This window comes from Manis javanica, chromosome 11 (genome assembly GCF_040802235.1).
Source record: "Manis javanica isolate MJ-LG chromosome 11, MJ_LKY, whole genome shotgun sequence".
NCBI lineage: Eukaryota > Metazoa > Chordata > Mammalia > Pholidota > Manidae > Manis > Manis javanica.
In genome coordinates, this window is record NC_133166.1 from 4365443 (window position 1) to 4377699 (window position 12257).

A 12257-nucleotide genomic window follows, 5' to 3' on the forward strand; every position below is an offset into this window, starting at 1 on the left:
TACTTTCATACCTTTGTGGTCTGAAAAATTGGTTGGTAGAATTTCAATATTTTGGAATTTACTGAGGCTCTTTTTGTGAGCTAGTATGTGGTCTATTCTGGAGAATGTTCCATGTGCACTTGAGAAGAATGTATATCCTGTTGCTTTTGGATGTAGAGTTCTATAGATGTCTATTAGGTCCATCTGTTCTAGTGTGTTGTTCAGTGCCTGTGTGTCTTTACTTATTTTCTGCCCGGTGGATCTATCCTTTGGGGTGAGTGGTGTGTTGAAGTCTCCTACAATGAATGCATTGCAGTCTATTTCCCTCTTTAGTTCTGTTAGTATTTGCTTCACATATGCTGGTGCTCCTGTATTGGGTGCATATATATTTAGAATGGTTATATCCTCTTGTTGGACTGAGCCCTTTATCATTATGTAGTGGCCTTCTTTATCTCTTGTTATTTTCTTTGTTTTGAAGTCTATTTTGTCTGATATTAGTACTGCAACCCCTGCTTTCTTCTCACTGTTGTTTGCCTGAAATATGTTTTTCCATCCCTTGACTTTTAGTCTATGCTTATCTTTGGGTTTAAGGTGAGTTTCTTGTAAGCAGCATATAGATGGGTCTTGCTTTTTTATCCATTCTATTACTCTGTGTCTTTTGATTGGTGCATTAAGTCCATTTACATTTAGGGTGACTATTGAGAGATATGTACTTATTGCCATTGCAGGCTGTAGATTCGTGGTTACCAAAGGTTCAAGGTTAGCCTCTTTAGTATCTTACTGCCTAACTTAACTCGCTTATTGAGCTGTTCTATACACTGTCTGGAGATTCTTTTCTTCTCTCCCTTCTTATTCCTTCTCCTCCACTCTTCATATGTTGGGTGTTTTGTTCTGTGCTCTTTTTAGGGGTGCTCCCATCTAGAGCAGTCCCTGTAGGATGCCCTGTAGAGGTGGTTTGTGGGAGGCAAATTCCCTCAGCTTTTGCTTGTCTGGGAATTGTTTAATCCCACCATCATATTTAAATGATAGTCGTGCTGGATACAGTATCCTTGGTTCAAGGCCCTTCTGTTTCATTGCATTAAGTATATCATGCCATTCTCTTCTGGCCTATAGGGTTTCTGTTGAGAAGTCTGATGTTAGCCTGATTGGTTTTCCTTTAAAGGTGACCTTTTTCTTTCTAGCTGCCTTTAAAACTCTTTCCTTGTCCTTGATCCTTGCCATTTTAATTACTATGTGTCTTGGTGTTGTCCTCCTTGGATCCTTTCTGTTGGGGGTTCTGTATAATTCCATGGTCTGTTCGATTATTTCCTCCCCCAGTTTGGGGAAGTTTTCAGCAATTATTTCTTCAAAGACACTTTCTATCCCTTTTCCTCTTTCTTCCTCTTCTGGTATCCCTATAATACGAATGTTATTCCTTTTGGCTTGGTCACATATTTCTCTTAGTGTTGTTTCATTCCTGGAGATCCTTTTATCTCTCTCTATGTCAGCTTCTATACGTTCCTGTTCTCTGGCTTCTATTCCTTCAATGGCCTCTTGCATCTTATCCATTCTGCTTATAAATCCTTCCAGGGATTGTTTCACTTCTGTGATCTCTTTCCTGACATCTGTGATCTCCTTCCGGACTTCATCCCACTGCTCTTGCATTTTTCTCTGCATCTCACCCCACTGCTCTTGCATTTTTCTCTGCATCTCTGTCAGCATGTTCATGATTTTTATTTTGAATTCTTTTTCAGGAGGACTAGTTAGGTCTGTCTCCTTCTCAGGTGTTGTCTCTGTGATCTTTGTCTGCCTGTAGTTTTGCCTTTTCATGGTGATAGATACAGTTTGCAGAGCTGGTACGAGTGACAGCTGGAAGAGCTTCCCTTCTTGTTGGTTTGTAGCCTTTTCCTGGGAGAATAGCGACCTCTAGTTGCTTGTGCTGGGCAGCTGTGCGCAGACAGGGCTTCTGCTTCCTGCCCAGTTGCTTTGGGGTTTATCTCCGCTGTTGCTGTGGGCTTAGCCTGGCTGGGGCTGTTCCTCCAAAATGGTGGAGCCCCGTTGGAGGGGGAGCGGCCAGGAGGCTATTTATCTCCGTAAGGGGTCTCTGTGCTCCCTGCTGCCCAGGGGGTTAGAGTGCCCAGAGATCCCCAGATTCCCTGCCTCTGGTCTAAGTGACCTGTCCTGCCCCTTTAAGATTTCCAAAAAGCACTCTCCAAACCAAAACAACAACAGCAACAATGAGAGAGGGAACAGAAAGAAGGAAAAAAAAAAAAAAAGGAAAAAACAAGCGATTTTTTTTTTCTTTTTTTTTGTCCTCAGGTGCCGGTCCCAGGCACCCGCTCACTGGTCCTGCTGCCCTGTCTCCCTAGCACCAGGGTCCCTGTCCTTTCAAGGCTTCCAAAAAGCACCCACCCACCGGTCCCACAGGGAAGGAACGCTCGATATTCTGTCCTCAGGCACAAGTCCCAGGCACCCGCTCACCAGTCCCGCTGCCCTGCCTCCCTAGCACCGGGGTCCCTGTCCCTTTTAGGCTTCCAAAAAGCACTCGCAGAAAAGAGAAAAAAAAAAGGGGAAAAACGCGCGATTTCCTCTGTCCTCAAGTGCCGGTCTCAGGCACCCGCCCACCGGTCCCGCAGGGAAAAACGTGGGATATTCTTTGTCCTCAGGCGCCGGTCCCAGGCACCCGCTCACCAGTCCCGCCACCCTGCCTCCCTAGCACCTGGGTCCCTGTCCCTTTAAGGCTTCCAAAAAGCGCTCGCCAAAAAGAGAAAAAAAAAGGGGAAAAATGCGCTATTTCCTCTGTCCTCAGGCACCGGTCTCAGGCACCCGCCCGCCGGTCCCGCAGGGAGAAACGCGGGATATTCTTTGTCCTCAGGCGCCGGTCCCAGGCACCTGCTCACCGGTCCTGCCACCCTGCCTCCCTAGCAACGGGGGCCCGTCCCTTTAAGGCTTCCAAAAAGCGCTCGCCAAAAAAAAAAACCGCTCCGGTTTCTTTCCACCCGCCGGGAGCCGGGGGGAGGGGCGCTCGGGTCCTGCCGGGCCGGGGCTTGTATCTTACCCCCTTCGCAAGGCGCTGGGTTCTTGCAGGTGTGGATGTGGTCTGGATGTTGTCCTGTGTCCTGTGGTCTCTATTTTAGGAAGATTTTTCTTTGTTATATTTTCATAGCTCTATGTGTTTTTGGGAGGAGATTTCCACTGCTCTACTCACGCCGCCATCCTGGCTCCGGCCCTAGTTAAACCTCTTTTTATCAAAAATAAAAAGGCAACTTCCAGTGAATCAGCAACAAGGTGCCATTAAAATCAGCTTAATGAAACAGGAATCCAATAAAACATTAAATTATAGTCTTTAAAATCCTTTTGTCTAAGGGACATGCACAAACTGCCGAGCTCTGTGAGTGCATCTGCTGGATGGGAACAGCTCTGTTCATAAGCTCCGTCTACTCCAAATCAGGTCAAGAAGCTCAGCATCTCTCAAAGCTCTGATTGCACAGCTCCATACAATGTCCACATTAGCACTGAGCTCTTCCACTGATAGTGAAGCTTCTCAAAGCAAAGTGGAACTAAGGACTTGGTGCAATTTTCAGTCCTTTGCCTTAAAAATTTGTGTTGTTTCTAGAAGTGTACTTAGAACAACAGAACCTCCAGATGGAAGGAACACTGGAGGGGATCCGGTCCTACCTCCCTCCAAGTTCAAATCCCCTCTACCTCATCCAAGGCAAAGGAGCGCCCAGTGAGGACTGAACAGTGCCTCCCCTGAAATGTGTGTGATCATGTCTTCTGAGATGAAAGGCAGATGGGCAAATGCATTCAAAAACATCTCTTGGGCATCTGCCAGGGGCCAGGCAGTGGGCTGGAAGCATGGCCCCCCACAGATGCAATGCAGGGTCTGCTCCAGGACCACACAGGCCAAGTGGGAACACAAACGAATAATTAAATAATCAAAGCACAGATGTGATGGCCACAAAATATGTAGGTACTAAGTACTCAGGGGGTAGAAATGTCCTTGGGGAGGTCAGGGAAGGTTTTGTAAAAGAGGTTACATCTGAACTATGTGTTACAGGGCAGTGAGGCAAAAAAGGAACATAAAATAAAGCCATTATTACAGTGAGTCAGCTTAAATCGCACCTGCTCTGCGGCCCGCCAGACATCTTCTTCCCTCTGCCTGGAATCCTTTCTCCTTGTTGGCCTGGTGGATTCTCACCCATCCAGGGCACCAGGGGAAACAAGCCCACAGTGAAGAAGCCATAAGAGCTGAGGCTGTAAGGGTACTAGGTTGAATGGTATCCCCCCAAATTCATGTCCACTCACAACCTCAGGATGTGCCATTGTTTGGAAACAGAATCTTTGCAGATATAATCAGGTAAGATGAGTCACACTAAATCTGGGCCCTCACCCACTGACGGGTGCCCCTCTAAGAAGGCCACACAGGGTAGGAGGCATGTGAAGACAGAGGCAGAGACTGAACAAGCCCAGGAACACCACAGGCCACCGGCAACCACCCGAAACTAGAAGGGAGGCCCCCTCTGAGTCCCCAAGAAGGAACCTGCCTGCTGACACCTTGATTTCTGGCTCCTGGCTTCCAGAACTATGAGAGAATATAAATTTCTATTGTTTCATGCTACTAAGTTTGTGGTAATCTGTTACAGCAGTCCTAGGAAACTCATACAAAGAGAAGCAGGGACGAAATTATGATGCCCTTGGCTTCCCACATTATACACAATGGGAAGCCACTGCTGGAGGGCGTGATGAAAATTTCTTTTAGAACGATTACTACAGCAGTGGAAAAGGGAACACGCTGGAGAGGAGCAGATGCGGTAGGAGGCTGCTGCAGCAGAGGCGGGAGGCGATCAGCCTGAAACTGAGGCAGCAGCAGTGGGGACAGGGAAGACAGATTTGAGTGCTGTCGAGGGGCAACACGCCTGGCAGTGCCGACTTGGAGGCAAGGGATGGAGAAGGGGAGGAGCTGAGGTGGATTCTGGGTGTCTAGGCTATGCCAGGGTAAGGATGGTGATCCCATCAGTTGAAATAAAGAAATAAAGAGAAACAGATTCAGAACAGGGGGGAGTGAGGTGGGAGACAGAGACCTAAGATGAGAAACTTTGCACACAAGGTACCTGTAGTCAAGACCAGACTGGTGGAGATGTATAAAAGATAACTGAACGTAGAGGAAGAAAACCTGGCTGGCCTTACAATTCAGGATGGTTAGGGGCTTCAGCGAGGCTCAGATTATCCAAGGACAATGTGTAGAAGGAGACAAGAGGACCAGGTAGGGATGCGAGACCCTCACATGTAAGGGTCCTACAAAAAGAGAATCTTGGAAGAAATGGGAGGGAGTGGTCAGAAAGCAGGAAGCAGGTAAACCAAAAACACATTGCATTAGGAAATGATACAAAAAGACACATGAAAGATGCTTGTTCATGGCTGTGTGTGGTTTGTACAGTAACCAATGTAACGATAATCCTAAATATGGAAAGTCAAGAGGGTAGGGCTACTCAGAAAAGCTAATGTATTCCATTAGCAGCTTACAGATGACAGAGAAGAAAGGTAGTAGGCCATTCTAGTCTGGACTCAAGAGAAGTCAAGGTGGCAGGCTTCATGATTCATGACATTCTGGGAGTGACCAAACATGAGAGACACAGAGAAGAGAAGATAGTAAAGTATTTGCATGTTGAAGAGGAAAACGACCCCTGTCAACAGAAGTAGGCCCAAATTACCATGAAGCAAGGAAAAACTTGCCTGAAACCCTGTATGAAAATGGAACGAACTGTCTGTGAGGCAGGAGTTCCCTTCCAGCGGATCACCTGGGAGGGCTTTCGAACTCTAGATCAGGGTGGGCAAACTTTCCTGCAAAGGGTCAGACGGTAAATGTTGCGAGTCGTACAGCCTCTATTGCAACTACTCAACTCTGTTACAGTATAAAAGCAGACACGGGTAATGTGTAGATGAGTGGGCAGGGCTGTGTTACAATAAAGCTATTTGCAGCCATGGGATGGGCTAGATTTGGCTGTGGCATGTATGTCCTAGTTTGTCAACCTGTGCTCTGGATCCCTGCTTCTCAAAGAGTGGTCCGCATACCAAAAACTTTAGTATTACCTGGGAACTTGTGAGAAGAACAGAATGCAGGCTCCCATCAGACCTACTGAATCTACAACTACAAGATCCCTGGGTGACTTGCATGCACATAGAATTGGGGAAACACTGGTCTGGATGGATGAGTGGAGCCCACACTGGAGCCCAAGCTGGACCAGCAGCATCAGAATCTGCTGGGAAGCTGATAAAAACCATACTGCTGGCCTTCACCCCACAGGTGCCAACCTAGTGGTCTGGCTGGGGCTCAGGGTTTGTATTTTCACAAGCCTCCCTGGGTAATGCTAAGGTTTGAGGTGGGGAGCCTCAGAGGACCCCTCCAAGCTAAGTCTTTGAGAACCCACTTGAGAGATAGTCACTCTGTGAATTCTATTTTCTTGTTCTTGCTGGTTTTTTTGTTTTGTTTTGTATTTCAGTCCAAACTCTGCTTTTCTGTTTCGGAAAGAAATCTTGCCTAACAGTTGCCCACATCATGATCTTAAACAAAGAAAACGCAACGGTCAAAAAAAAGGCCGGTTATCAAACAGTCTTAGGGCGCCACCTGCCGGTCCCTTGAATGCACACATAGGTTCTAAAGACTTCCCTCGACGTACGAAGAGGCCAGGAGAACTAAATGGAGTCGCACAGAACAGGAGGACGACGGAGAAATGGAGGAGGTAGGTGGGGAGAAGCTACAGCATTAATTACACCAGTGCCGTGAACTCTACACTTATATTCATTCAGTGTTACACTGAGTAATTTCTTTGGGGGAGATTTGGGTCTCATGGTTGTAAGTCTGTCATCAGAACTAAACTAAGCAGTGTTATATAAGCCCTGTGCCTCTACTTCCCTCATCCACAGCGCTAAGAATGCTGGAAAACTAAGTCTGGGACATACACGCTACCTCACTCCTCTCCTGCCCTCCACATACGTGTTCTGAGCCCCCACTAGGGACTATGCACTGTCCCGGGTGAACTGATGAATGCAGCCTGGGCATGGTCTCTGCATGGAGCTTACAGCCTTAGAAATAAAGAATCAAGTAGAAGGAAGGCAAGTAATTGCCATACCCCAGGAGGTTCCAGGAAACCACAGGCTGACCTGGGCACGGCCAAGCCACACAGGGTGAGGTGCAGCAGATGTTTTGCTCAGCTAGTGCCCAATTTTTAGGTCTGACTGTCATGGGCAGGGTGCACAGTCCAGTGTCCACTGTCTTATTCCTGGAGGCTCCATGTTGACATACCTGTTCCTTAAAATGATTTGACTTGGCAATGACCCCCAGTCTAGAGGTTCAGAGGAAGCTTCTAGGTGGAAATGACATTGAAGCTGAAACCAGAATACCTTAGCAATTAGCCAGACTGAGGGTGGGGAGCGGTGTCTTCAAAGCAGGGTGTGTGTGAAAGAGCCAAGAAACGTGAGACCTGCGGGAAGTTAGGGTCCCCGGGGGCAGAGGGGCTCATTGGGGTGGGTCTAGAGGTGAGGCCAGGGTGCTCCCGGGGCCAGAGGGAGAGTGAGCCTTGTCAGCCACAGTAGGTCATTTCTCAAAAGAAATGGAGACGTTTCCTAGGGACACTGGAGAGTTTTGTTTAGGGAAATAACAGCCGGAGAGGCCCCAAAGACCACCTGTGATTATGTGGAAGTGGGTAGACATTGTGTAGAAGTGAAAGCAACAAGCTATTCAAGAAAGCAGAAGTGACAGGACTTGGTGACTAAGAAGATGTGAGTGTGAAAGAGAAAAAGTCAGACTGGCTCTGAGATCTTGGGCTAATGTAACAGGGTAGGGATTGATGTCAGCTACTGAGTCAGAATCACGGCAGGGACAGGCAGGGAAAGAGTTCGGCTTGGAACACGTGCTGGAGCCATATGCTAGACCTCTGAGTGTTCAAATTCAGGATACAGCTGGGGGTGTATGGACCTGGAGCTCAGGAGGGCAGGCTGCGCTGGAGATAAAGACCAGGCTCTTAATGGCACATGGGAGGCAGCTGAACCAAGGGAGTGGGTGAGATGACCCAGTAGCGTGAGAGAAGGACGGGCCTAGGACAGAGCCCCGAGGAGCCCCAGCTTCTCAGGATGGACAAACGAGGAAGGGTTTGCCAAGGAGACTTTGCCCCGAGAGTCGAGCACGCATCTGCAGGAGGGTGTGGCTCACAGGACTGGCTGTCAGAGAGAAGCCATGCAAAGCCAGTGAGGCCCCAGGTGACGCTGAGGCTGAGAGTCAAAGAGAAAAGCCCAGCCCAGAAGGAGAAAGGCATTCCCCTGGAGGCCGTGCTCCGCCTGGCGGCACGCAGTGCGTACACATGACGGGAACAGGCCTGAGGCACACCGAAGAGGTTCTGACGTTGTTTTTAGAGAGAAGTATGCTGACTGTGTTTGGCAACAGGTCAAGGCAGGAGTGGGTTAAAGAAACTTCAGCCTTTGGCTCTTCGGAACCTAAGATACCACACTTTCCTCATGAGAGGACAGTACCAGAAGATACACAAGGATTTTACTTGCTTTCTTAATGGACAAAAGAACCAGTGGTTGAGAATAATGAGAGGCTGAAACAAAGTCCTACTTTCATAAGCACAGGGAAGACTCAATGGAGCCACTTCATCACGCAGAGAATGTTCTTCTGCATAGACTTGTGCACTCTGGCCCAAGCCCCTCACTGTCCAGCCTCTGTGCACCCCCACCTCTGCCACTTCCCTAACCACAGGGCTCCTGACCCGCACCTCCTCTCTGTGGGACACTGGTGTCACCTTCCCTTGCAGTATCTGGACCCATCAGAAAGCAAAGGAATCTATTCCAAAAGCTGGGCTGCAGCTACATCCCCAGAAGGAGTCCTCACTACATAATGACGCGATGCCTAGACACAACGGAACCCTCTGTTGGTCCGTACTTGTCCCAAGAGCCCCTCTGTGTGGTGCAGAAGGCACTGACCAGAGCTGTGTCTGAGCCCCAGCTCTGCCACCATCTCCTAGTGCTCATTCGGGCCATCACAATGCACTGAGAACCTGCTACAGGCCAGACACTCCGCTGGGCAGCAAGGAAAGAACAGTGGCTAAGACACACAAAGCACCTGCCATTATACAGCTAAAATCCACAGGCTGCCTAGGTTTCTCCATCGGCTACATGAAGGTGCTGGACCAAGTAATCTCTGAGGTTCCTTTGGACTTTAAGGGACTGTGGTTGTAAGGTCTGAGTTATGGCCCTCGTTGGCCATGTGGATCTGTGTGGCCATGGACTGAGCCTCAGTTCCCACATCTATAGAGCAAACAGGTGAGATTTGAAAATGTCCCCAGTTACCTTATGCAGCCACAGTGGAAGGTTTCCAGAATCTCCCTTCAAGGAGTCCCTCTGCTGGACGGCAGCCCAACAGTAAGAATCCACAAAGGCAGCCTGACGCCAGGAGAAAGAACTTGGGGAGAAACAGCTTATTTGTGTACCTGAGAAGCAAAAACAGATAAATAAATGAAAGTGCAGTATCTGGACCCTTCCCACCCACCCACCTCTCCTTTTGCCTCAGGTTCGCAAGTGTTAGCTCAGTCCTGGAGCCGCACGACAGCACAGGGCAGCACAAAACCAAACACCCAAGTTCATACTAAAGCTGAGCATCCGAGAGGTTTTTGGTAACACTAGTCACAACAGCGGCTTGGGCTAGGTTGGGCAAATTTCAGAAAGAAGCGAAACCACTATAAAAGGGAAAAGTGAGCAGGAGGAGAACTTGGGCCAAACCATACCAGGGGACATGTCAGCGTGGGTTTAGTTTGGGGTGAGGACTCAGAGAAGGGAGGGGGATCACAGGGCAAGCGGTGGGAGGAAGGGGGTCCACCAGGAAACTGGACTAACGAGGAGTCTTCAAGTCCAAAGAACAAAGGAACACAGGGCTTCTAGACCAAAGAAGAGAGGCTGAGGGAATGTTTGGTGACAGATCACTGGATGGGCTGCATGGCCAGTCAGCAGTTTCTATCTCCCCCCCAAAAAAGAAGTGACAGGCTGAAGCTGCGGCCCAAGCAGTTACATCTGGAAGGCAGGTATGCAAGACTGTGGACTTCCAGACAGGCAGATGGGCCCTGGGAGTCCTGAGTCCCACTCCCCTGTCCCCACTGAGCACGTATGTACAGGAACGTGCGCGTCACAGGCCTGCTGAGGCTGCAAGCCGGCACATTCTCTCTCCCATCTTATGCAGTGTGAAGAGAGTGCTAAGTGCTCTGGGCTCTGACGTTAGTTCTGCTTAACTCTGCCACTCAGAGCTGGGTGGGGTGACCTCAGGTCGCTTAACCATCCAAAGCCAGGAATCTCCAAAAAGGTGATGCCAGTAATGTCTACATCCTTTGCTAGTGCCTGGTTCCCAGGAGTTACTCAGGAAGTATTACATTTTTCCATACAAAGTAATGAGCAGCTTCTGTTACAGCTTTAAAGACTGAGGTATGCCCACCGTTGTCTCTTCCCACCCTGTGGAGAGGGGACAGAGATGGTAGCATGACACCAAGCTGGACTTCCTTAGACCCTGAGACATAAGAACCTCAAAGGCAGCCTTCCCCTGGGGAGGGGATGGTCTTTATAGTTGTGGCAGGAGGGGACCGTGAGGGGGATGTTATCCAGAGAGGAAGTTCTTGGGGGTGGGGGGGGGATAGGTGCATGCAGTGGGCAAGGCCCTGAGCAGCCCCTCGTCTCATCTGGTGCCCACAGACATCAAGAAAGTACTGCTCAGCAAGAGCCCTTGGAGTCATTGTGAAAATCACACACCATCAGAAAGTAGCCCGCAGCAGGGTCAGTTCATGCTAGCGAGGAATGGCTTAAATATGGTTTGGGTAGGTACGGTATTCCAAGGTCCTTTCCAGCTCTTATCCCATTAAACCTGAGTTCTTACGTTTTATAAAAATAGAGTAGTAAGGAAAACACAGGACTGCAGGGCTAATGTCACATTTACTCTGACATCAGCATGACTTTGTAAAACGCTTCCTAGTTGGTCCCACCCACCAAGGCTTACTGAGCATAACAACAGACACGCAGACCGACAAGCAGGCCCCAGGTTATAAATGGACGGTTTCTGGCAGTTTCTTGCTTGGCAACGTCTGCCCAAAACTCTCTCGTGAAAATGGATAATGCCGTTAGATTTCATGAAAACCTGTCTGGCCCCTGTGCCTGGTAGTGCGTGTAGCCAGTGTATAGTAACATGCTTCTTAAAGGAAAATGTGCTTCAAGTTCTGTCTTGGGACCTCCCCTAAGGCAGTGTGGAAGCTGTTGGAGCATAAATAACTAACCTCTTTATATGAAAACTTTTGCAGAAGAGGAAGAATGGTTGTATACCTGAGTCTAGAGAGACGGAGATTGAGGACATGCTGAGCTCATAAGTAAATGTTCTTCATCTAGAATGGAAGGTCAAGAGAAATCTTATGTTCATTTTATCCTGGAGGAAACTGAAGCTCAACGTAGTTCATTGACTCCCCCACCCAAGCTAGTAAATGTAGCACCAGAATTCGAATCTGTGCCCAACTGTCCATCTCTGGGAACATTCCTGGCTCGGTCAGGCACTCCAGCGAGGTCGCCCTGGAGGAGGCCTGCTGCAGGCTCTGGTTCTGCTGGGGGTGATGTGAACAAGCTGTTCTCCACGTGACCAGGAGGAGCAGAGCTTCCTGGGAAGAGTCAAGGACGAACCCGGGGAAAGAACTAGATCAAGCCCCCGTTATTAGGTGTTCTCAGGCCAGAAATGGGAAACAAAGCGGGTCAAGAGCCAGGCAGGGGCAGGAGCCAAAATGGGTTGAAGGGCATGTGTAAAAACAGGAGCAAAATCAGTGCATGAAATAAGCAAAGGGGGAAATAAATTAGCATGTTTGATGTCTTGATCTGGGTGATAGTCACATGAGTGTACACACATGTCAAAATTCATCAAGCTATACACTACATTTTTTAGTATATACCTCAATAAAAAGAAAGAAGAGCAAACTAAGAGGGTGCAGAGGGGATGGCAGGGGCTGGGCTGTGCAGCCCTGCACCTTCACCCAGAACCCAGTAGCTCAGCCTTGGCTTAAAGGCGCCCTGTCGGGGTGCTCAGCTATATGACCTCACTTACATGCTGCATCTAATACAAATGAACTCACAGAAACAGAGAAGAGTTTGGTGGTTACCAGAGGTGGGGTGCACGGGGTATGGGAAATGCGTGAAGGTAGTCTTAAGGTATAAACTTCCAGTTATAAGTAAGTCCTGGGGATATGATTACAGCATAATGACTATAGTTAACAATACTGTATTGT

The 12257-nt window shown here is 48.6% G+C and overlaps 1 protein-coding gene across 2 annotated transcripts in view; it reads right to left on the minus strand.

The window, feature by feature from the left end:
- Positions 1-12257, minus strand: part of PANX1 (pannexin 1) — a 43672-nt gene that overhangs the window by 13143 nt on the left and 18272 nt on the right. The window contains exons 2-3 of one of the 2 annotated variants that reach the window (XM_037011594.2): positions 11314-11372; positions 9307-9446 (exon numbers count right to left, since the gene is read on the minus strand). In XM_037011594.2, coding sequence (XP_036867489.1) covers positions 9307-9446; positions 11314-11344 — 171 coding nt within the window. In that variant the 5' untranslated portion in view covers positions 11345-11372. The remainder of the gene's footprint in view (positions 1-9306; positions 9447-11313; positions 11373-12257) is intronic. The other variant, XM_037011593.2, reaches the window with a different exon arrangement.